This window comes from Meleagris gallopavo, chromosome 2 (genome assembly GCF_905368555.1).
Source record: "Meleagris gallopavo chromosome 2, MGAL_WU_HG_1.1, whole genome shotgun sequence".
In the NCBI taxonomy this organism is placed as follows: Eukaryota; Metazoa; Chordata; class Aves; order Galliformes; family Phasianidae; genus Meleagris; species Meleagris gallopavo.
The window spans coordinates 3,028,595-3,052,928 of NC_139405.1; the positions used below are offsets into that span (position 1 = coordinate 3,028,595).

At 43.5% G+C, this 24,334-nt stretch overlaps 3 protein-coding genes across 7 annotated transcripts in view; 1 reads left to right on the forward strand and 2 right to left on the reverse strand.

Annotated features, from left to right (window-relative positions):
- Positions 1–428: 428 nt before the first annotated feature.
- Positions 429–10,928, reverse strand: ERLEC1 (endoplasmic reticulum lectin 1). 2 transcript variants are annotated; one of them, XM_085218635.1, is made up of 14 exons: positions 10,694–10,928; positions 10,542–10,612; positions 10,347–10,427; positions 9,424–9,501; positions 9,246–9,309; positions 7,741–7,781; positions 6,798–7,021; positions 5,211–5,340; positions 4,370–4,531; positions 2,577–2,636; positions 1,979–2,103; positions 1,506–1,583; positions 1,215–1,290; positions 429–729 (listed from the first exon to the last, which is right to left on the reverse strand). In XM_085218635.1, exons 1-14 carry the CDS (start codon positions 10,911–10,913, stop codon positions 658–660), a joined length of 1,482 nt encoding a protein of 493 aa, XP_085074761.1. In that variant the 5' UTR covers positions 10,914–10,928; the 3' UTR covers positions 429–657. The 2 variants fall into 2 exon arrangements, with proteins under 2 accessions (XP_085074761.1, XP_085074760.1); XM_085218634.1 differs by having other exon boundaries at positions 10,508–10,612; positions 10,694–10,831.
- Positions 9,820–24,334, forward strand: part of ASB3 (ankyrin repeat and SOCS box containing 3) — a 33,492-nt gene continuing 18,977 nt past the window's right edge. For 2 of the 3 annotated variants that reach the window (XR_014881799.1, XM_085218631.1), the window contains exon 1: positions 10,860–10,993. The gene's annotated coding sequence lies outside the window, so the exon portion shown is untranslated. Of the gene's footprint in view, positions 10,137–10,859; positions 10,994–24,334 lie in introns of those variants that run through there. The other variant, XM_085218632.1, reaches the window with a different exon arrangement.
- CHAC2 (ChaC glutathione specific gamma-glutamylcyclotransferase 2) lies at positions 14,071–24,330 on the reverse strand. Of its 2 annotated transcripts, XM_085218636.1 has the most exons (3): positions 24,125–24,330; positions 18,976–19,011; positions 14,071–16,928 (listed from the first exon to the last, which is right to left on the reverse strand). In XM_085218636.1, the coding sequence occupies exons 1-3, from the start codon at positions 24,257–24,259 to the stop codon at positions 16,545–16,547; spliced, it is 555 nt and encodes a 184-aa protein (XP_085074762.1). In that variant the 5' UTR covers positions 24,260–24,330; the 3' UTR covers positions 14,071–16,544. The 2 variants fall into 2 exon arrangements, with proteins under 2 accessions (XP_085074762.1, XP_085074764.1); XM_085218638.1 differs by lacking the exon at positions 18,976–19,011.

Here is a 24,334-nt window from a genome sequence, read left to right on the forward strand (position 1 = left end):
CAGCAAGTCTGGTACATGTCAGTAGGAACGGTCAGCAAAATAAATACATTAAGATGAACCCTATGAAGTTAGCAATACCTACAAAAACAACAAAATAAAGAGGACTAAAAAGCAGAAGTGACAGCTGAACAGGGACAAAGTAAGTTAAGAGGCAAAAGGACTGTGATATTGAGACAGGTTCCAACAGTCAAACTGAGGCAGCATTTGCGTTTGGACAAACTAAGTAGTGCATTAGAACAACTAATTCTTGTTGGGGTGCCTGCTGAAAGCTTCTGCAAGAAGCGTTGGTTTCCCTTTTCCCTTCTGTTGGCAGTTGAACTCCTCCCTTGAAGCCAGACCGTGTCCATTTTGCCTTTTGAAAGCTGGTGATTTGTAACTTGATGATGACAATCAATGCAGAATGCCTCACACACAACTCAAACAAGGAGTGCAAGACAAGATTTTAATTGTTAAAAGTTTATCGATAACCTCTTATATACACATAATTATACACAAAGTGGTTCATGAGTCCCTCATCTCGGAGAAATCTGCTGGTGAGGCTGGTTGGCTGAACACTTCTGTACTGGTCGGTCATCTCACAGGCATGGTGTTAATGTAGAAAAGGCCAGCTGGGATGCTGATGGGTATGGCTTTTGTCATCATGGACTGTGCTGTTCTTTAGCTGGGTACTGAAAGGAGCCCGTATTCATCTGCTGTATCCAAAATTTTACAGATGACAGGAGATTCCACCTTGAACACACGAGACCAAAATATTAAAGTGTGAAAATATGAAATAACCGTGAAATAACTTTTACAAGAGACCACAACAGAGATCACAAGATTAATCACACCAGTGGGCAAGAGGCACAGCACATGTCGCATGTCTAAGGTGCCCAGTGGTGACCAGATGAAGCAGCACCTTCATCAGATTTAGTAAGAACACCAAAATGACATCAGTATTTTTCAGTGCATTTGGAAATCCTGATGTGTCTTTCTGGACGGTGTCTATGTTCCCCTGCCAGGGGCAGGCTGCACTGCTAGCCCTGGTTCAGATGGCAGCTGTAAAGTTTGTCACTTGAGTAGAAAAATCAACCAAATTATTCTCTGTGACTAATACAAGCAGTCAATCAAATCAGAACTGATCTCACACTTTCCATGAAGTGGAACGTGTACCCTGAGACATCCTCCACTACGTGACAGCTGATCTTTGGAAAGTCAAGTATGTGTTTACATACCCCAAGGATGTATTGGCAAGAATGAGGCTCTAGCATATATATGGTTACAGCATGAGGTGAATCAGATTCTTTGCATCTGAAAAAAGAAATGTTGCTGTTTTTAGCATTTAAGAAGCACAAAAATAAAATATATTTCCCTACTATCAGCATTACTTTTTACTAAGCCCAGCTAACAGTCATTGCTTTCTGAGCTTTATGAAAGGCAGAAAGATACTACTTTCCCTTATGGAAGAGAAAGCAGAAACACAAAACATCAGTTTACTAAAAAGAAAAAAAAAAAAGTTCACTTACTTCAATTTCACTGTCACCTGCCTTGGCTTGTCAGTTAAGTCACAAACATCTCCATTTCCATAGAAATGAGACACCATCCTGCCCAAAAGTTTGGAAACAGTAAACACAATTTTTATGCACAGAGCTGATTTGTTTTTTATGGTATCTCGTAATTTCAAACATTTAACTTCAACACGTATAACAAAGAAGTAAAATAATGTATTTCAGTATTACAGGAGCAAACAGTTGTTTAGTATTGGAAGAATCTGCCTCATATCCAGTCTTGAATTACCTTTCTTGACATGGCATGTTGATTAGGGGTAAAAAAAAAAAAAAAAAAAAAAAAAAATCAACATGCTTGTAACAGCTTATCTATCAGTAAATATTCATGTGTGGCTGAGGTGGATGTTGGCATTTATTTTTCTCTGCCACACATATGAGAGTAACTCAGGAACTTATAACCAGAGCAGTAATCTCAGTGACTGTAAGCATACCTAACTGTCTGCGTACCATCTTCTTTAAGATAGTACGTTCTAGCAGCATTCTTTCTGGACCATTCAATGTGTTCCTCCTTGTTCCAAGTACCCACGACCACAGAAGTCTTGCCACTTTCCTTGTCCTAAAAAAAGAAAGGCTGATAATGACCTTGTACTATAATTTTAGCAGTGAAGATGTCTGAATGAGTGGAGTGTCATTTCTAGAGCGAGTCTGCTCCTGTCAACATGACACATTCTTGCATTTGGGACAAGCTATGAAGGATGATGTTGTAAGGTCAAGACTCAAGTTGATGGTCTCTTCAGAACAGCCACACAGGCTGTGTAAGCTGATCAACGTATTTCAATGACCAGAAGAGCATTTCCACAAGCAAGAGACATTTTCAGCTTTCATTATCACTGTGCTCTACCTGACGTAGTATCCATGTTACCCTGCATAAACTCTTATGCAGGGCTGACGATTTACATTCTGAAATCCACGCTCCTAAATCAGCCAACAAAAGGATACTGCTTTTTTCAGACCAGATACAGATCCTCCAGCCTCCCCACCACCACCCACAGCCATCTAGTGGCAGCACACAGAGCTACATGCACATACCTCATGATACTGATGAACATACTTGCCGTAGCAGAATTCATACTTCCACCAGCCAACACCCTACGGAGGGATATAATTTCAGCATTAAACCAAAACAAAACCCCCAAACAGCCACTCCCATTTCCCTCCTGACCCAAAACCACTGGTTATTTTAGCTGTAAAACTCCAAACCTATTAATCAGGAATGTTGATTCCTGATTTGCATTGAAACAGAAACTCTTATTAGACTAACTGGCACAGTTAAGAGCTGGAATAGAGGAGTTCAAGCAAAGAGGACCTCAGTTTTATCTAAACTCATGAGAAAAGCTGCAAAAGGACTAAATTCCTTAAACTATTTGTATCCCCTCCATCTTTTTAAGAAATGTTTTCTCTTTCAAAGAGTGGGACAACTTCAGATGCCTTTTCTCTGCTGGCTGTTTATGTTTTATCTGTTCTTTTCTGGCTTTCTCATTATCAAAATCAGCACAACTCTCACAATCTACTCTCATTTGTTCAGTTAAGTCAATTTTCAACAGAAAAAACTGAAGACACCTTTCTAGCATAGAACTTGGTATACAAACCTTCCCTTCACTGATGCAATTATATGCAAAAGAGTGCTGTTATAACATTAACTTGATGTGGCTTCTGTAAGTTATGCACTGGTTTTATTTAGATAATAGAAGAACTGTACGATTGCTTCAACTCTGCATTTAGCCCAGCGCAACCAAGCAAGCATCACTTAATGAGGATCTACTTAAATATCTGAAAGTCAGGGAAATATCATTTGTGAACATTAAGACTTCCAACTCTCTGCTCTCCAATGAAAGCTATAGATTTATACCCCAAATATGTATTATACATATAGCATTACACTGTTGCCTATGGGCTTTGGTCATGAAATGATTCTCAATTGTGGACTAAAAACACTACAGTTCAGGATAGCAACTATTGTGAGCTGTTGCTAGTGATGGTTCGTTGGTTTTTTTAAGCATGCCTACCCATTTCCTGAAAGGTTACTTCTCAAACTGCTGCATCTTATTTGGGGAAGGGGATGAGAATAGGGAACGAGCTTTTAAAAAGTCTATTATGAGATCTTATTTCAGTTTGTTTCTTTTTACTCTCACTGTTGTTTCTAAAGCTGTGCTTTAGACAATGTATTTTGTGTGTGGGATTTTTATTTTATTTTAGATTGCCTGAGGCTCTCAATGTGATTTTAAATCCTGGAGTTATTCCAACAAATGACCATTGAGATTTCAAGGTTATTCTGAAATATGCTTTTCTCTTCAAACACAAAATACTCCTATAACTAGCACAGCAGCACTGCACACACAGAAATAATTGCAGTATTTGGTGGGGAGAGAGGACAGAAAACAGATAGTAGTGCTGGCTTTAAGGAAGGGTTTGCCACAGCACAATGCACTACTGAGATGCTCTAGGCTGGACGTAGCCAAGACAGCATATTTAGAGATCCAGGGCAGGAACTGTGCAAAAATAGGTCTTGAATTTAGCACAAAAGAAAACTTTTAGTTAGGTTGAATCACAGAATCACACAATCACCAAGGTTGGAAGAGATCTCAAGATCATCCAGTCCAACTGTCCACCTACCACTAGTGTTTCCCCACTTAGTACAACATCTGAACGTTTCCTGAACACCCCTCTGGGCAGCCCTCTTCTGTTATGAGGAAATAGCGTGGCCCCCTCGCCTCTCATTGAGGGAGTAATTTCACAGGGAAAAAAAATGTTATACACACTTATAAAATGTTATGTACAATTAAGGAGTAGCTATTTGACTGTATTTAGCTTTTATTTCTTACCCCGTGGAAACAGTAGGAGCCACTGAGAAATTCCTTTATAAGTTGGTCGTCAGTCAGTTTGGAGATGAGGGTTGTTCCTACAGTTAATAGTTGATGGCTACCAATAGCAACAGGCTTATGAATGGAAGAAAACTTCTCCTCTTTTGTTGAAGGTGTCTCTTCCTGAAATTTAAGTATATACAAATACAGTACATAGATTTAATATGGAATCATAGAATCACCAAGGTTGGAAAAGGCCTCCAGGATCATCCAGCCCAACCACCCACCTACAACCAGTATTTCCCCACTAACTCACATCCCTCAGTACAACATCTGAACAGGTTTTGAACACCTCCAGGACAGTGACTCCACCACCTCCCTGGGCAGACCACTCCAGCACCTGACCACTCTTGCACCAAAGAAATTGTTCCTAATGTCCAACCTCAATCTCCCTTGGTGCAATACATGGCTCCCGTAGAATCATCTCTACTATAGGAAATTACTTAACACTATGTGATGCAAGCTGTGCAAAAAAGTATGAAAGCAGTGACAAAATGCTTTCACTGTCTTAGGTATAGCTGAATTCCAAGGATCTTAGCAACTCTGCAAACTGCAGGCTAAGAAGGCTACAGAAGTTTTCAGTCAGTTGCCCAAATTTAACTGAGATGTCTTCCTTCCAATAACTAAGCTACCTAAATAAGCAACAGACTTACAGACTGTTCCAAAGTCTGACATGGTCTCCTAATGTAGATTAAAACACCCTGATCCACTGAGCTGCATGTTATGTGTATTGTAACATCAATAGTAAAAACTTTCAAACTTAAAAAAAAAAAAAAAAAAAAAAAAAAAAGAAACCACCTACCTCTTTAGCTCTTCTTAAAGGCATTTTCATCATTTCCTGCTGTTTCTCCAGCTGTTCCAGATTATGGGGTTTAAGTGGGGATCCAGGCAGAGACTGACAAAAGATGTCATTCACAGGGGAAGCCCTAAACCTGTCAGAACGATTTAGGGATGTATCACTTAGTATGCTTTACAGACAAAACATGCTTTTTTCTACTGTTCTACATTTCTGACTGGCTTGAGGCAGTTATTTTTTTCCTTCAGTTACACCATCACAGATAAAGCCTCAATGTTCTCACAATTACGATTGTGTATGTATGTATTGATGTAAGTTCCTACAGAACTAAAACATAGTGTCTTTTTCCACTGCATATAAGCCATCATTCCTCTAACACTCTTAGTTAGCTATGCAAACAGCAGCTCATCTCAAGAAAGGAAAAGCAGAAGGCTGAAGCAGGGTTGCAGCTGTCTCCTCGCTTTACACAAGGCAAGGCACCATTAAAAAAGAAAAAAACATTAAAAAAGTAAAACTGTAACCAAAGAAGTTCCAATGGATATTTGTCTGCTAAGTTAGTGCAGCTGCATCACTGGATAAGATAGTGATTGCTGTGTCTGAAGTACTGCTCAGAGGTGTCTCATGGAACACTGCAGGAAAGTGCCCTTCAAACAAGGTTGGTTTGTTTGCTGTGAGCTCTGCTGACACTGAGCAGCAATTCAAGCCCGCTATCTCCATCTATCTTTGTTGACTAAGATGATACAACTGGGAAATATCCTGTTGTATTTACTTTCAAGTGTTTCTTGCCAGTGGCCAGAAATCCTTCCACATCTGGGAGGGATTAGTGGCTGAAGGCAGTATTCTTATCACATAGAAGAACAACTTGCCTTCCCCTTCCAGTTCTTCTGCTGATACATATAGTATACATACAGAACATATGTGCAGTAGTAAGTGCATCAGATAATGCACAGATCCATCCACGTGGAAAAAAAAAATAATAATTGATTATTGGAAAATAACACAAACTGTGAACTCTTCGTGTGAAAAATGACTGACACAGCAGAAACAAAGACACTAAACCAAGACAAGCACAGGTGGGAACTCCCTAAGCTGAGAGAACTGGTAAAATAAATCTTACTAAGGTTATAGTTGAAGACAATACTCTTGTTTTCTGAAATTAAATACAGAAGTTGAAGTCTATGCACACATATATAGCACACGTACAATGTGCAGTATCTGAATACCATGCAGATGGTCCCCAAAGAGCTTGAAATCATAAACTAAGAGAAGAGATTGGGTATTCTTAATCTGCCTGCAGCCTTCAGGCCCTGGTTTGTACTTCTCCAGAATGACAGGGTTAGAAACTTACCTGTTGAAAATAAAGTACTTTCCACCTGCTTCTCATATGGAGTCAACCAGCAGACTTCCAAAAAGCAAGTATGACTCAGCTTAGAATGAAAGCTTTTAAGACTTGGCAAAGTTATACTTGCCAAAATAAGTACATACGAGTGTCACAGCTGCATACCAGAAACCACAGGTGGATAGAAGGCTCATATAAACGCATGCATGGCAGCTGATGAAAATTTGGAGTTAGCCAAAATTTGAATACTGTACCTATATTTAGGATGGTTGCATAACAGAGGTGTCAATATAACCACCTCATATTCACAAGTTGTAACCTCTGCTACTGAAAGAATCTCGTGTTTAGCTTCTGGATGACAGATGTACATGACTGTACTCGATCTGGGGAGGTTTTGTCTCAAGCTGCAGGGTGTGCCATTTCCCATTTCTACAGGATAGTATGGAGTCATCTGCCCCTCTATGTTTTTTGTGGGTATCTGTGTGAAAGAAAGTAGGAGTTAGGAATTGCAGTAAAACTCCTTTGATTCTTCTGAAACAGCAAACACTGTAACATTGTGCAGAGTCAGCAAACCTGGACTGAAAGCCCTGCTTGGTGACTTGGTTTTACTGTAACATCCAAACACATTCTGGCTTACTGCCTCCAGCTCAGTGCTGCACAGATGCACTGCACCATGTGTGGTCTGATGACAAGCCTAACTGCAAAGGCAGCTGCTTCCTGTGCACTGGTTGCCCAGAGCTGCTGTTCTAAGAAAGCTTCTCAGCTGGGTGCAGTGTTTTGGAAGAGCTCCAAAGCCAGCTGTGTTCCCCCTGCAGCCTCAAGATAAGGAGCAGTGAGCAGCTCTGCCAGTCAGCTCAGGTCTGAGTGCTGCCTTCACCTCAGTGCCAGGCCATGAAGAACCTGCAAGGGCCTGCTGCAAAGCCATCCGGTTGCTTCAGTGCTACAGCCTTCAACACACCCAACCTCGAGCATCCCACACCATCTGCTGTCTTAGCTAACAGAAAGTTAACAATACACTACACTTGGGAGTTTAATTGCACAGATGCTTGCTGGCTTCCAGTCACACAGCCACTCTGTACCTCAGAAACAGTTTCCTTTTTCTATACTCGTTTTGGTAGGGAACTACTTTATAATCTCATCACGTATGAACCGCCTCTACTATGATGGCAAAAGTTAAAATAGATGTTTTTCACTTGCCTCTTTTGTGCTTTCTTTTGGCTTTTCCTTCTCTTCTTGATCTAGGGAATAATTAAGAATGAGATAAGCGTAAAATCTGTGAACTCAAAATAAAGTGAACTCACACAGAAAAGTTTATATACTCTGTTTACTTGTACTTTGTTATTAAGCTGCCAACAGACAACTGTACCAACTTGCAGGTGCATAAGAGGAAAGAAAGGAAATAAACAATGACTGGGGGTCCAGAGCAAAGACAATAAGTGTAAGTCTGGACTCCATTCAGAATAGATGAGCAAGACGCAACACTGCTCTGCTGTTCTGAGTTTACTGTATCACAGCTATGGATTCAACTCACAACACTTTGAGACACCACCTGTTTTATTTTGTAAGAGTAGTGTGAATTCCTGCATAGGAAGCATAGAAAGAATAAAATCTGCCACCCAAGCAGAGAAGACAGAAAGTCAATGTGTTAAAAGACACGACAACTTGAAGCATCATCACATGCAACCTCTCCACAAAACAATTCTTAAACTCAATTTAGACATCTCTTAGAGCAGCTTCTAAAGAAAATTAGTTACCTCCGCACAGGATTAATGACAACACAGACACTAACTCACTAATAAGGAAAGCCAAACATCATGGCTTCTTCTCAGGACTAAGATCCATAACTGAAGGCTGGAAGCAGGAATTTGAAGAAATGGGATTAATGGCTCTAAAACTCCTCCAGAATTAAGGTACTAAAGTTAATTTTAGGAAGAAAGGTGGTGCTCACCTTTCATGTACTAGCCTAGAATTAAAAATAATAAACTCTCTTCTTTCCATCAGCTCTGCTGAATGATTAGTTTGTCAATTTTTAGAGTTCTCTGAACAAATGTACTCCATATCTAAGGGGAGTAGACATTGCCAGGTGTGAACACAGAACTTTTGGCATCCACAAGAATTCCTGGGCAATATGCAAGCACTCAGAAAATTATTTTAGATTGTAATTTGACTTCAAGGCTCAGCTCCCTTATTTCCGAAAATCTGTGGCAGAAACCCTAACAAACACTCTCCAACAATTCCAAGGATCATATCTACCTGCAAAGGCTCTAAGTGTGTGGGTTGGCATCCCATGTTTTATTACAGAACAGCTGAGCCCAAGACATGCTACATGCTCTGCCCATTACTCATAGTAGTTAAGACATCTCCCCATCCAAAAAGAAAGAGGGGCAATAGGTTACACCACCAAACAGACTCATCTGTCACATATTGCTTCCATCTATTCTACTACATATTTTCTTTCCCGATCCTTACTATTGCAGATGGATCTAATTAATTAGACAGCATGGCAAACTGACAGGACGGATAATTCCAAGGTGCTGAAAAGGAATTAACTGAAAACAGTACATTTTCAAAAAGGCAGCCATCTGCAGAACTGTACTATTTTTTTTGCACTGGGAGTCAGTTTTTCTACAGTGTATTTCTCAGATAGTAGTAATTAAAAACAAAAGAACTCATGAGCATTAGTAAAATAACCTAAGACAAACCTGGTTCAGATAATGGGGTCTTCATCATCATATTCCCAAGGTAGTATTCTTGGATGTTTATTTTCTACAAGCAAAAGAAGCTTAAAAACATTATCATTTTCCATACTTTTTCAAAGGAGCTCTAAATGCTTCCACCAGTGAGAGGGAGGCTGGGAGCTCCAAATGGCAGGAAACTCACCTGCCCTGTTTCCTTTTCCTCGTGATACTGGCGGATGTGTTTCCCATGGCAGACCTCGTAAGTCCAGTAAGATTCAATCTTAAAACGAAAAGCAAAAAAAGTGACATTCTGTCTAGACACGCTAGTCCTAAGAAATAACATCTCCCCTCACATTTTTGGCTTTTGCAGCAATGAAACGCAGACCAAACTAGTGGATAAAAGCACCCTCAAAAACAACAGCAGAGTGAGCAGTCTCAGCGTTCCCTCAGCATTTTCTCAAGGTTCCAGATAAACAAAGGGACAAAGCTCCCTCAGCTTTCACACAGATGAGACAAAAACAAACCCACAACAGGTGTAAAGACCGAATTCACTGCAAAACCATTGGCGTGAGCTGAGGTGACTCAGCACCAAGCCGCTCAGGCAACTATTGTATGCACTGTATGTGTCATCCTGCTTGCCAGCTGGCCTGACCCACTTTGTTCCTCAAGCACTCGTGTGGGACCCTCTGTGGATGCAACAGCCGCACTTGGCTCGCCCTGCTGCTTAGCACAGCTTGTTTGCTATCCGTTTTTCTCTCACAAGACACGAGCCTTGCCAACGGGATGGCAGAGCAATGGAAAACTGGAGAGCCTCATCCTGGAGCAGGTGTGCTTTGAGCCTTCAGCACTTCTTCAGGAACACTTGTCCTAGAGCAGCTGTGTGGGAAAGCTCACATGGCTGCTTTACTCCTGCAGGTAAGCACTTAACATCCACAGCTTCACACTGTTGTTAGAAGAGACGGGAGTACGAATACATCGGGCCTCTAGGTGGGAATTCAGCAGTAAGATCAGGATAATAATAAGGCCGCAGCATCACGGAGAGCTGATTTTGGCGCGGGAATCCCGAGCCGCACCGCCGGCACATCCCACACACCGCACCCCAACGCGGCCCGGCGCCAAGCTCACCCTGTACGAACAGCTGCTCTGCTTAAACAGCGGCTCCAGCAGCTCTCCCGGCGCCGGGCCTCGGTAGTCCTTCTCTTCTTCCTAGCACGAGATCGCCCGTTCGGGTTCGTTACCCGAGAGCGGCGGCGCCGCCCGCCCCGGCTCCGCGCACAGCCGCTCACCTCGGCGCCGCCCGCCGTCAGCGGCAGCACGCACTTGTAGCGCTCCTTGTCCGCCGTGGTCATCAGGATGTAGTTGTCCTCCCTGTACAGGACGCCCGTCGTGGGCTGCAAAAGGCCGCGCGTTACTCGCGCCTTCCCAACGGGCCTTCCCTTCCTTTCCCTTCCCGCCCCGCAGCCCGCACGCACCAGGCTCAACTCGGTGCCGGGCCAGTTCACCCGGAACGGGACGTCGTCGCTGAGCTGCGGGAGAGCGCGGCCGCCCGACGCCACCGCGGCCGCCAGCAGCAGCCCGCACAGCAGCGCCCGGGGCCGGCAGCGCCTCATGCCGCCCCGCGGCCCCGCAGCAGGCACCGGGACACGTCGGCTTCCGAGCGAGGCGGAGCCGCGGCCGCGTCCGCATCCACATCCGGGGCGGCCGCGGGGCGGGGCGGGGTCTGGGCCGCGCCTGGGGACGGAGCAGCGTCGGGTGTCCGCGCCGGCCCTGAGGTGAGTGCTGCGTGTGTCACGGCGTGTGTCGGCGGCAGGAGGTGAGCGTCCCTCCGCACCGGCACTGGTGAGGCCGCACCTCGAGTGCTGCGCTCAGTGCTGGGCCCTCGCTGCAAGAAAGACACTGAGGGCCTGCAGCGTGTCCAGAGAAGGGCAGCGGGGCTGTGAGGGGTCTGGAGCACCAGTGTGATGGGGAGCAGCTGAGGGAACCGGGGCTGCTGGGTCTGGAGGAGGCTCAGGGGAGACCTCGTGGTTCTCTGCAACGACCTGAAAGGAGGCTGTGTGAGGCGGGGTCGGCCTCTGCTCCCAGGGAACGGCCGTAGGACGAGAGGGGATGGCCTCACGTTGTGCCAGGGGAGGTTCGGGTTGGCTGTTAGGAACGATTCCTTCTCCAGAAGTGATTCTGCACTGCCACAGCTGCCCAGGGAGTGGTGGGGTCACCTGGAGGTGTCCCAGAGCCGTGGGGATGTGGCACTGAGGGACGTGGGCAGTGGGCACAGTGGGCTGGGGTTGCACTGAGTGATCTCAGAGGTCTTCTCCACTTTCATGATTCTATGATTCTCAGCACCTCCGCTTCTGCTGCAGCTCCTCTCATCCAGGTCCCAGAAAGGAGCCATCCTGGTCTGTCGTGACAGACCAGTCAGCACTGCTGTACACATAGAATAAGTCTGGAAACTGGAAAGCAGACATTTAGTACAAGATTATAATTAAGCGTGGAATGGCTGCAGTTCATATCTTTCTCTTACAAGAATTTCTTCATTGTTTTGGTGTGGGCAAAGACCCATTGCCATTTATTTACACCTCACTGTTACTCATACTAGAATCATTTAAGTTGGAAGGAACTCTTAAAGATCATCTGGTCCAACTCCCCTGCACAGAACAGGGACAGCCACAGCTCCATCAGTGCTCAGAGCCTCATCCAGCCTGATCTTGAGTGTCTCCAAGGATGGAACACTCACCACCACTCTGGGCAACCTGTGCCAGTGCCTTATTGTCAAAAACTTCTTCCTTATATCCAGTCGAAATCTCCCCTCTTTTAGTTATAAACCATTTCTCCTTGTCCTGTCACACAAATCCATCTAAAGACTCTGTTCCCTTCCTTCTTACAGCCCTTTCAGATACTGAAGGTCGCTCTCAGGTCTCCCCCAGTCTTCCCTTCTCCATGCTGCACAGTCCAGCTCTCTCAGCCTGTCCTCACAGGGAGGTGTTCCATCCCTTGGAACCCAACAGTTACCTGATAGTTCCACTCAAGTATCTGCAGAAATCTACTGAAGCATTGGGCCTTGTACTAGAAGGCTTAAAGCTTCGGGTACAGCACAGCAAACCTTTTGCATGGGGCACTGTGCACCTTTTGTTAGTGCCATAACTACTGGTTGCTGTGCATTGCTCCCATCAGCAAAGTGTTCCACGGGAGCACCAGTGTAACTGCTGGCTGGGTTGTGTCACAGAATCCTTGTTTCTTTTTTTCCCCCAAGTCTTTAGAGTAGAGCCAACAAGGCTTCTATTACAAAGGATAGGCTTGGAAGATCAAAGAAATTACCCTATTTAATGTCCAGGCAAATATAATGAGGCAAGTGCTTGCTTTTATCTCCAGAAACATGATTGGGCCAAAATGGGAGATGCTGGAGGAAGGAGAAATGTGGGGCAGTGTGCCATCTGCCTTGCAGATGGGGAAGGGACATAATGTGGGGATGATGGGAATGTGTTGGTAGCATATAGCAATTCTTAATAAATTCTTAAACGTTTAATGAGAGGATTGACCCATAGGCGGCTCACATAGATGTGAGGAGTGTGAACACACAGGAAGGGGGTGATGCAAAAAGAAAGCTCTGACTGCTGTGTGGGCTGTGCAAATGGGTTGATTTCTGGTGGTTTGTTCCAGGCCATTCTTATCATACTTGCCAACAGCATGATGGATGTATGTACGTCTGTGTGTACACTAGTAAACTGAGCTGAGTTAACCCAAATTGCTTAAGTAAATGGTTTGTATGCCCTTGGTTAACTTTTGCCCTGATAGGAAGAACAATTTCTAGATGGAAATAATGTAGGTGAGATAGCTACGTCTGTACTAAAGAGCAGTCACAGATCTAGCAAATACTTTTGAACTGTGCTACTGTATTCTATTTATTTAAGCACGTATTTAAGCATAATTTTTTTTCCTGTTAATCATGTGCTAAAGTTTGGCTGGGAATTAATTAATCCAGTTAAAATGCATGTACAATGTGAGCACGGTGCCAGGAGAGAAGACAAAGGCTGTAAAAGACCAGAAGGATGTGGGGAAGATAGTTGAGATAAAGGAGAGGAAGAAGTGAAGGAAAGTTACCTGAAGAAAAAGACAGAGGAGCAAGGAAATGTTCATAGCATAAAAATACTGAAAGAATGAAGCTGGAATAGTAAGAGCTGCTGTAGCTGGCGACTGAAATGAGGGTACGGGTGAAGTCAAGCTTCTGCAGAAGACTGCTAGAGAAGCGTAAATACCTGAGAAACAGTCTCTCTCTGACCTTACACAAATCATATCCTTGCACAACAGAAATTCAGGATACAGTGCCATGCTGGTGGTTTGCTGTGCTGCTGCCTGCTTGTGTGGACAGCCAGCATCCCCCTGCACACCAGCAGCTTGGCGTTCAGCTGAAACCTTTGGACTGCAGGAAACAGTTTAGAGATGGCTTACTGCATGTGCGTTTGTATATTAAGCCCTAACAGACATCTCTTATCCTTGTGTCACTAATTTAGATTTGGTTCTATCAAGGAGGGAAGAAAAATAAGCCTGTGGCATACAGAAAGCGTGTATTAATTCTGTGGTGGGTAACAGATCTGAAAGCATACCAAGCTTGTGCTGGTGACTGAAGCTGTCGGGAGGGTGGCTTGGATGTGCTTCCAGTGCTTTAATTAATTGCTTATGTTGGCATCATTTATTACTGCATAATGGTAGCTAGCTCGTGCACATCATTTTTCATCATTATAGCTAACAGCATTTCTTAACCAGATGCTATTAAGATACACAGTGGTGTCCATCCTATTACTGGATACCTCTTAAATATAACATTATTGGAAGTTTCTATCTCCAACACCATTAATAAAGGTGATGCATTTTATTGTACTGAAGTTGTATGCACAAACTGGAATGTATCATTACAGATATTATTGCAAATTTTATGAATCTGGAAAGCAAATGAACCAACAATGTCCTGAATATAATTAAAGATACAAAGTGTAGAGCCATACATAAGCACAATGCCCCAACACAGTACTTAAATATAGTTTCAAAGAGAGAATCATCACCATTGTTTTTGGATCGTTAGCGAGCGTGAGCATCCCTTGCCCTGTTTTGAGGAACAGATAAGCTTTGGAGGAAAGAATTACAAAATGCATCAAGTGGACATGCCATTCCACGTGTTTCAACTTTACTACAGCTTGTCTGTATCCGAGGCAAGCACAAGAAAAGAAGTGGGTTTTGTTTTGCTGAAGGAGGAACGCTTATGTATTCGTGAAATAAATCATACCTAACGTTTTTAGTAACAGCTGAGTATCCCCTAACACTTAAGACTTGTTCTTTAAGTCAAAGGGAATAAATGCATGTGTTAACGGCATGTGTTCATCGGTGCTGATGTGGGTGTTGGCTGTCACTGTCAGTCTTTGGTGTGCAAAGTCACTCAGGTGTTGGTGTCCTTACCTTGTCAGGCATCTGAATGACTGCCATTATGGACAGACACCTGGATGTCCTGACCACCCTTCTGTCCTGCCCTACAGGTGCATTAGTCAGGGTTGCTTTTCCACTCAGTTGTATCAATCCTAAACCAGCACAGTGCAGTGGAGAATCAAGACCCCCATAGGAGTTTGCAAGTAACTCAAGTACTAATGGAAGAATGGGGCCTCGCTACGTACGATTCTAATACTGATACGATCAGAAGGTTTGCTTCTGCAGGTTAGAGTCGTCCATCAAGTGAGACCCTATTATGTCCTTTTAAAATGGCAGCATTCAACCATTAAACAGCAGATTCTAAAAAGCAATCTGCTTTTTTTTTCCCACCAATGAGTGTAACGCATGAGAGATGCCAGAAGCACACTGAATTTGTAATCTGTATTTAAAAAATACAGCTTTCTTGGCTACATATCTCACATGGTCTAATTATCTAGAATTTAGGTTTGAAATGTAATATCCTACAGTCTGCTTGTCTAGGTGCCTTTTTCAAATGCTCTTTTTGACTTGTAGGTGGCCAAGAGAAATAACAGCAGCTTGTTATTCTGATAACCTTAGCATTTTTGAGAAATTACGAATATAAAACAGGACAATGCAAAGAAAGAAAATGCACAACTTGTATAGTAGAAACAGATGTTTTTTGCAAGTACCAATGCAAAATATATAGACTTCTGAACTACTACTAAACATATACATTCCCTGTATGAAAAGACCTGATGCTACGTGGTATTTTGTTAACACACAAAAATACGTTTTGATAAAAGTCACAAAAATAAGTTAAGAGTTTGAGAAGCGAGACAAGTCATCGTGGGGACGGAAGCTCCATTTACCTCTGTTTTGCATAAAGTAAGGCTACTGGCCTCAGCTGGGGGCTTTCCAACCTTGGCTGACTGGCAGCCCATACAACGTGTGTCTGTTGGCTGAAAAGGGGGTTCCTTTCTTAATGGCCTTTTGTTTCAAATCCCTGAAATGCTGCTTGAAAATTGTTGACTTAAGCTGTATCCTCAGAGACTGGTGAATTTTTAAGACATGGAATTGCACCAGTATCTAAAGGCAGATATCAGAGCTGAGTTTCTGAGCGTTCTTGCTGCACTGTGGCTCAAGTCATACTCTTAGCTGGTTTCAATAATTTAGAATTATTCTTGATATTAACATTGAAAAATAAAATAAGGCACTGATACAGTATGGCTTGTTGATGTCAGAGTACCCCATGCTGTGCTTTTCAGGGGCATGACATAATGGGCCAAGGGCAAAGACTATTTTCCTACCACTGAAACACTTTATCCTCTGTGCCTAAGGACAAGCTAGGATCTATGGGATGAGGTCACTGATGCAGTGGAATAACTTAATTTCCGTGAAGTTGAACACTGATGGAAGTGTTCCACCACACATTTACTATGCGATTTACAACAAGTACTTCACATCTCTCTCTTTTGCTGCACTGAGCTCCACGCTGGTGGTCTTGAATTGGAAAGAACCATCACGTCAATGACTCGGGAGTTGTAAGTGAATGCAGATTTTGATCAGAAAAAATATTGTGAAGATTTTTTTTAAACCTGAAGTAACGGAGAGGCTTAAGTGGTTCCCTGGTGATTTTTATAAAGAAAGATGTAATCCTTGGGTAAAAGACCAATATACCAAATTCAAACCTAAAACGCTTCCCCTGCTGCCCTTTCTATAGATTCCCAAAAGAATGTTTTTTAAAACAGTACGTTTTAATGACTAACTACTCTTTTGAATGCAATATTAAATAAATAAGATAGCATAGTACAGAGCAATATGCCTCCAAGTCATATACCCACTGTGCAACGAAACCATTCCTCTGAAGATGAAGCAATGAAAGAAGTTCTTCTATAGGCAGTTTAGGTTTTGTTCTTTTTCCAGGAGTTCCTTTACTAGTTTCTCTAAGGAGAAGAGATGCTCGTCTACATCTTCTGGTACAAGATTTCTCATAGAATTAGCGAGTTCAAACAGGTATTCCGTGTTTCTTCCGCTGGGTCCGACGGCGCCAATGATCTGCTCAGCAATCTCCTGCAGAGGCGCAGGGCCGAGGTAGTTGGGGTTATCGCGAGTGCCGATGTACAGCAGTACATCAAAGGGTTTGACTGACGAGTCCTTTGGGTAGAAAACAACCGTTGTAGTCCTGTAGCCTCCCTTCTCTCTGAAGTCCAGGTACGCCTTGACTTCGCATTCTTGTCCAGCTGGCAGTCTGTAAGCAACGCCCCACACACAGCCCTGTGGGAGGACATAGGAAAAGAAAATCCAAGCAGGGTTTAAAAGCGTACTCGGAAATGAATCTATTTCTGCTTTATTTTGGCAAAACGTTTGAAATTTTTTTCTTCCATTTTCAGTCTTTTTATAGCTATTTCTCACACTGTTCTTGGAGACTTAAATCAAGAAGGCTGTTCTATTTAGGAAATCTTCAGTCAAAAAAGTAATTATGCACATCAGTCCTCTACCTTCTTCCTGATGCTGAGGCTTTTCTTATGGAACAATTTCTTGTTGCAGCTAAATCTGAAATAATAGATAGCCTTCATGAGCTTCTGAACGCTGTCTATTAGAGAGCTGACAGAAAGGATATCAAGTATCTTCCCGACCTCACAAAAATAGTGCAGTGACAATTAAAATTGTAAACAGGGCCAAATTCCAAGTAATTTTGATCAAGTCCTGTCTGTGTTTCCGGTTTCACTTTTAAGAGTAGGCTGTCCCTTCTGTCACAGATTTGGCAGCATGAGAGCACTAATGCTGCCACGCTGACACTGAGCCCAGGAAGAAAAAGCTGAGCTGAACCTTGAGTTTGCACAATTAGGTGTAGCTCCTCAGCAAACACTGCTAGGATGAATTTCATCACCACCTCTGTAAGTCTCTATATTTCTTCTTCACTGTGGGTAAAATCTGTGAGAACATATTAACTGTGGTGAGTTATATTCCTGGAAAGTTTTAGATGGGCAAATGAGTGAGATCTGAGTTTGCTGTCTCTGTTTCGGTTTTGTCGGTTTGATGCAGCACAGGAAAGTGATTGTAGTTTGTTTTCCATTACATTCATGTATACATGCAAGCATCACTACTTCATTCATTTTGCTTTCACTGGAGGTAAATCCTATTTCAGATAATGGGAAATTAAAAGCCAGAAATCTGACAAGGAGTACAGTGTTTCCTTTTAACTGGCACAGAGATTTGGATAGAGCAAATTAAAGTAACTGTGAGCTAGATGTTTCCAGATAGCACAGTGCAACTGCTGCAGGACACACAGCTGGCATGGAGCTGGGGGCTGGCACTGCCAAAGAAAGCACCACTGCCACCAACGTTTGGGTGTGTGTGCAGTGGAGTAATGGCTGTGGTCTGTGAAGGGAGGCTCAGAGTGAGATGACCTTGTGAAACTGTAAGAATGAGTTGCTAAGAGTGAAGTACAGCCCACTCATATCACTTGACGTTTGTGTGAGCCGTGCCAGATTCTGGAGAAAAGGGGAAAAAAGCCCATCCAAACAAAACTGGTTTGCTAAGGGGAAAAAAGTTTCTATGACAACGAGTAAGTTTGCTTAACAATAGAAATGGAGTGACAACAAACATAACCATTCTTTGTTTATATAGGAGTCTGTAACATAATGGTACCCAGCAGTGCTGTAATGTGAAAAAAACCCTTACTAGAAAGGTACAGAAAATCACAATGAGGGACAGTGCACTGCATTTTGCTGGTTTTGCTAACTGCAAAAACAGTCCAAGTTTACAATTACTGCTAAACTTACCTCTATCTCTGAGCTAATTTTACAGGATTAGGTAAAAACTAAACACACTGTTGTGGCATTTCATTCCTTAAACAGTTTATCCATGTAGCAAAAATTAAAGCAAGTGAATCTTTTTAATCACTGTGACGTAATCTTAATTTGTTTCAGTTTTTATTTTGGGAGGCTGAGATGATGGCTCTCACACAACATCTGATGTCTGATATCAGTGCATCTTCAGCATCATACATGCACTGAAAGTAAACTAACCTGCACTATATAGCAGGAGAGCTGAAGTGACTACTTAGGAAAATACTTTAAAGTACACCTTCATAATAATAGACCCAAACTGCTTTCAGTTGCTTAGTTTAGACTGATGGATTTATTTGAAGTAATGAAGAGCGTAACTCTCAAGTCATTTTGAGAAAACGCTTCATTTCAGTAAAGATAACTCAATTATTGGCTTGTAGAGAAGCAAAAATTAATAGAGACTTACTACACAGGCTGGGAACACAATAGGACAGTCTCTATACTATAGAGACAGAACAGGAGTACTGTACCTCAGGGTCTTCAACCAGAGTCACAACTCTTCCAGGCTAAAATTAAATGAAAATCCTTGTTAGTTCAGTCAGCAGCTTTTACTGTAAATGACTGGTGACAATAATTCATTGGTGCGGAATTATCCAGAGTATCCCATCCTCTGTCACGCTGCTCCTCATCAGGAGCACAGCGTGTTTTCTCTGGAGCAGCGATGAGGTGAACCTGCTTCTCTACAGGAAGTTTATACCAGGTACAGCAAATGATGTAATGGGGAAATCTAGCGTGGCTAAACAAAGCGAGATGCTACCACTGCTGCCTTGGATTGCACTAACAATCTTAGAAAATGTTAACTACACACTATGGCAACTCCTGAGTTTAAAAGCACCCCGCAAATTAGATGTTTTTGGAAAGTTACAGCTAGCTGACTTTTTCTGTGTAACCTGTGGAATCGCACAATATCCCAAGCTCGAAGGGACCCACAAGGATCACAGAGACCAACTCCTCAATAAAGTTTAAAATAACAATTTAAAGCATAAAACCCTATGAGGAACTACATCAGTAGTGTAAAATTGCTGTTTTTAGCATCAGTTTAGTGTCTGGTTACACAAGGGAAAGCAGAGATACTGGTTCATTCAATTGTAGTCTAGGATAGAAGTTTGTTTCCTTGGGTGTTAGGCAGATGATCAGAACTCGGTGTGCGTGGATGCAGGCCTTTCACTGAGTCGTAGCTAACTTTTGCCCTTGGGTACTCTATCATTTCAGTCTTTTTACAACTCCTCTCTCATAGCTTCACTGACGTGTCCGTGCTTAGTTCTCTTTGCTCAGTCTGTACTCATCTCTGTCTCTTTCACACAGTAACAGAGCTGATATTCTCCTACACCGAGTCCTCAGAAGAACAGAAATTCTTTTCCTAAGAAGGAAAACACAAAATTTAGTTTTTGCAGAGCCATCTTCCATCAACTGTAGATACTATTTATTCAGTGTAAGCTGTTTCATCATCTTAACGGCTGTTTATTTTGGGGGAAAAGTTGGCACAGCTACCTGTTCACCTAGGCCATTTGAGAATAGTCTCAATCAATAAATCACCTGGGGCTGTTTTGCTGTCGTTCAGCTTTAACCTCAAGAGAAGCTAGTTAACATGCTGCACTAATAATAGTGCTGAAGGGTTCACCTTGAGTTAGGCTAAATATACCATTGACTGTCTGTCTGTAGAGTATATCTGAGCAGATCTCATGTGGGTAATAGCAGTGAAGTCATGCTGGGCTGTCTCTCACAGATGGAAACTTGTGATGATCAAATATTTTGCTAAATATTTTAGGCTTAACAAGCTGATTGCTTGTTACATTGACTGGTTTGTGGGGAACTACCTAAACCAAACAGCATTGTGGAACCACAAGTATTACCTCTGCAAGCTAAGTAAAGAAAATAATACATCTGTAAATGATGAGTTATATAACATAAATGAAAACTATTTCTGCTGTGCCCAAGAAGTACTATGAACTTGAATGGTCTCCTAAGTCAGGTATCTTGGAGGAACTTCTTCAGTTTTGCACAGCTTGCAGTTCCTCAGGTCTAGCCAATGAGTCCTATGAAATTAACAGGGCAAACAGAAGTAAGGTCTTCCATGCTACACGAGATTATTTTGAATGGTACATGAAAGTGCTCAGATCCTGAAGATACCAAATGTTTACTAATAGAAGAATCGATTCATTTTGGCATGTGAGTACGAAAATAAGATGGGATAAAAAGGAAACGTTACCTTAGAAAAGGTTTTAGTTTGATTACCTTTTTTCTCCACTTTGTGTTTAACAAGCTAAAAGCCCTTCATTACCTTAAAACGAATTCACCTTAAGCTGAATCACTCATTTTTTATAAACTTGGTAACCCCACATCAGAGAGAACACGTAGGAGTCCCTTGGGGTTAATAGTGGGGAGCAGGCAGTTAAGATAATCCATCGATTATGTCATCACATTTCCTTAGGGTTTTTTCTTCCCCAGCACATCCAAAGGTTAGGTACAGAGTCTCCAACACTGAGACTGCCTGACTGTCTGGGCACTGGGCAACCACAGCAGGTGGGCAGGAGCTGGGAGAAGGGGCCTGTAAGGAGAAGCCATCCAACTGCCCTTCTGGCTGCTGCAAGCTGTTAGTTTGGTCAAACCATGCTGTAGTAACAATGGTTTCATGCTTCAGCCCTTGAATGTGTTTGCATTTCAGTGCTGTTCCTGTGGCTTGCAGAAGAATGAAGAACACAGGGCAATGGGCAGAACCAAACTTGCAGTCCTAACTCGGCGCTGCACTGAACACAGCTCTTTGTTCTTGTACAGAGCAGGACTAGATGCAAATGTAGACACAGTGTCCACGTCTGGGGCTCTTCAGAGAGCTGCCAAAAGTTAAAACTGTTCAAATTAATGCATCTGGGTGAGATTATGCCCTGAATTTTAAGTTTGTTGAGGAGCTCTTAGTAAGTGAGCCTTGGAACCTATCTTACAGAACCGCAGTACTAAGAAGAATTCAGCATTTTTAAGGTAGCCTGAGGAACTGCAGGTTAGTCTGGTATTGTTGGAAGAGATTCTCTCAAACACTGGAGGCTAAAAATACAGTTTGTGAGTATGGAAAACTGGTTATTTTGCAGAAGGAGCTGGATTACTATCATAGCCCAAGCTATGTGCTTAGTTACTGGAAGAAGTTTTAAATGCTGATGTTTTTAATGTATTTTCTCCTTTGCAGTTGAACAGTGACTATGAGGATTCATGCTTCAAGAAGGATTTGGAAACAGTGGGAAGTCAACGGGTGACCAAACCCAGTAAATCTAAGTTACAAAGCCAGCCTTACTAGAAGAGGTTTAGGAAACTCAGAAATGTACTTTTAGGAGGGAAAGTACCAAGATATGCTTTGGTTATGTTCTATTAAAATAGATGTTTATTGATCCCTTAGGTTTTAGTCTGAGGAGTTTAGTGTGAATTGTGTAGGACTGCACTTTTGCTGCCATTTTTTCTGAAGTTTGGACTAGGACTAGTTTGAATTTGCCACTTATGCAAGCACTTGGGCTTACTGTTATTCAGGTCTTTCTGAGCCAATGACAAGATGATGAAAACATCACTTTGTGCTGTTAAGAAGATGGTTAATTAGTTATCAGCCGAGCAGTTCAGTGTATGAGTACAGGGCCAACTGAGTTCTGCACTAAAAGCTTGCAGCATTGTATGTCAAAGTGCTCTGTATGTTGTTGCTGTGCTGACCGTGGAATGTTGTAGCAACTTGTGATTTCAGGAGAGCATTTTTAACTTGCTGGCTACTATTTCACTGCTCTTTAAAATGCTTTAGTACTGAAGGACCAATTTCTCCAATAGCTCACCCACAAGAGACATTGCTCCTGATGTTAGAGGTTTTAATGGTTTATAGCAGAGATCATCAGGCCTTGATAATTGTGGTGCATTTCCTCAGCATACAGTGAGGGAGCTCTTTGCCTTGGAATTAGCAGCAACAACTTGAGGACTGAGTAATTCCAGAAGGCATTAACTTGTTGGTGCTAAGGATGTTTTGTTAACGCTAAGCATTTCCATCAACAAAAATAAAACGCATTTATCAATAAGCATAAATAATAACAGACTATTCCTAAATAGAAATAGAGCAGTGCATGAGCCCCTGTAGGGCTTTTGTTTGCTTTAAGGCTGTTTATGGCTGCAGATGATGGTTCTGGGCATGACCTGCACTGGGGCACAAATGCAAACAGTGGAGCTAACTGGAACAAAGGATGCACTGGCTGGTAGTGAGTTGGCACAGCCATTCTGCAAGACTTCCAGAATCCACACAAATGCAATCTGGCTATTCCCCAGAATTTCAGTTAGCCCAACAGAAGATAGTGCAGTACAGAAAGAGAGGACCACCGGCCTGTGAGGGATTTATAACTTTCTGAAGTCCAAAGAAAGGGACTTTCTCTACTGATTTTTTAAAAACTTGTTTTAAAGCCCAGCATCCTAATTACTGAAGGCTTGCAGATGACACTCTTAGGCCTCACCTGAACAACTCTGGAATGCTTTTGGTTTGATTTCTTTGGTCCGTCGAGATGCAAGAGGGGAATAGAATTTTTGCAACACACATGAGCAGAGTTTGGAAAAGGATGGCTGGTGGCTCCTGCTAAGAAGGCACTCAGCTGTACAGCCAGCATCACAGCACGTGCCGTGTCCTCCCAGCTCAGAGAGCAGCAGGGAAACACTCGGTGTGCTTGTACCTAAAAGCACTGTGAAAGTCACCTTCTGCCAGAAGTAGGAATTAGTGCTGGTTAGGACTACGTGAAATTCCTTCCAAGCTACACATAGCACTGTGCTTTCTTTATAAGAAGAATCCTTCTGCCTTTGCTAGGGGTGCCCTCACTGACTCCAGCCCGGCTTCAGAGCAGTGTTAGCAGGGTGCAGGTTTGAGGGCTGCTTTGGCAGCCTGAGGAAAAGCTGTTCCACATGATTTAAGGCAGCACTGAATGCTGGTGAGTTGTTAGCGCCGTACCGAGTGTCGGATCCTACACATTTATGATGCGTTCGCATTTCTGATGACTCAACCGTGAGCAGCATCTGCAGCTGTAAATAACGCAGCCGTGCCACATCAAAGGCATTCATCTAACCTGCTGGGCGCTTCTGTCACCTATTGTCCCTTTAGTGTCTGCTGAGCTCTTTAGCCCGTGTATGGGGAGGGCCGCAGCGCAGCGGTGTTATTCCCATTCCAGTGCCTTAACCACACCAAGCAGTAGCAGAACGAAGGAGAAAATTAAAACTCTGAGCGTTAAAAAGCGCATCTTGCCGCAGAGAACTACACCGGAGGTATCCGTCCTCGGTGCCTCACAGCGGCAGGATGCAGCATCAGGTGCCCTGCCAAGCCACCAGCAGACAAGTCCCGGGTGCAGAGCGCAGCCAGTGCCCTCAGGGCCGCCCCAGAGCGGCGTTTCGGCCGGCCGCCACTTGGCGGGAGGCGGCTCTGTGTGCAGACCCGCCCCGGCAGAGTGCCGGGCGGGCGCGGAAGGCAGGCGGCCCGTTGACAGCTCCGCCGGCAGCCCGGCCACGGGCTGCGGATCGGCGGCCGCCGCCGCGTTACGGTGCGGCGGGGCGAGGAGCTGCCCCGGCACATCCGGCCCTTTCGAGCTCGGGTGCGGAGCTGACACAACCCGGCCGACCCCTCACCTTGCCCGGCACGCCGCGGTGGTCGGTGCTGCCCTGCCAGAACCGCCGGCTGTAGCCGCGGATGCGCCCCACCATCTTCTCCTGGTAGGGGAAGTCCACCTTCCAGATGAGGGAGCCGTAGCCGAACACCCACATGGCCGCAACCCGCCGCGCTGCCCCGACTGCGTGCGGGACGGGGCGGGCATGCGCACTGCGGGCGGGGCGGGGCGG

Coding starts and splice junctions, on each gene's coding strand:
- ERLEC1 (XM_085218635.1), bottom strand. CDS start 10,913: ATGTGGATGCGGACGCGGCCGCGGCTCCGCCTCGCTCGGAAGCCGACG. Junction 7,782..9,245: donor GACCCCATTATCTGAACCAG/GTTTGTCTTAGG, acceptor ATTATTCCCTAG/ATCAAGAAGAGAAGGAAAAG. Junction 2,637..4,369: donor GCTCCTACTGTTTCCACGGG/GTAAGAAATAAA, acceptor ATCCCTCCGTAG/GGTGTTGGCTGGTGGAAGTA.
- CHAC2 (XM_085218636.1), bottom strand. CDS start 24,259: ATGTGGGTGTTCGGCTACGGCTCCCTCATCTGGAAGGTGGACTTCCCC. Junction 19,012..24,124: donor ACCGCGGCGTGCCGGGCAAG/GTGAGGGGTCGG, acceptor ATTTAATTTTAG/CCTGGAAGAGTTGTGACTCT. Junction 16,929..18,975: donor CTCTGGTTGAAGACCCTGAG/GTACAGTACTCC, acceptor GTCCTCCCACAG/GGCTGTGTGTGGGGCGTTGC.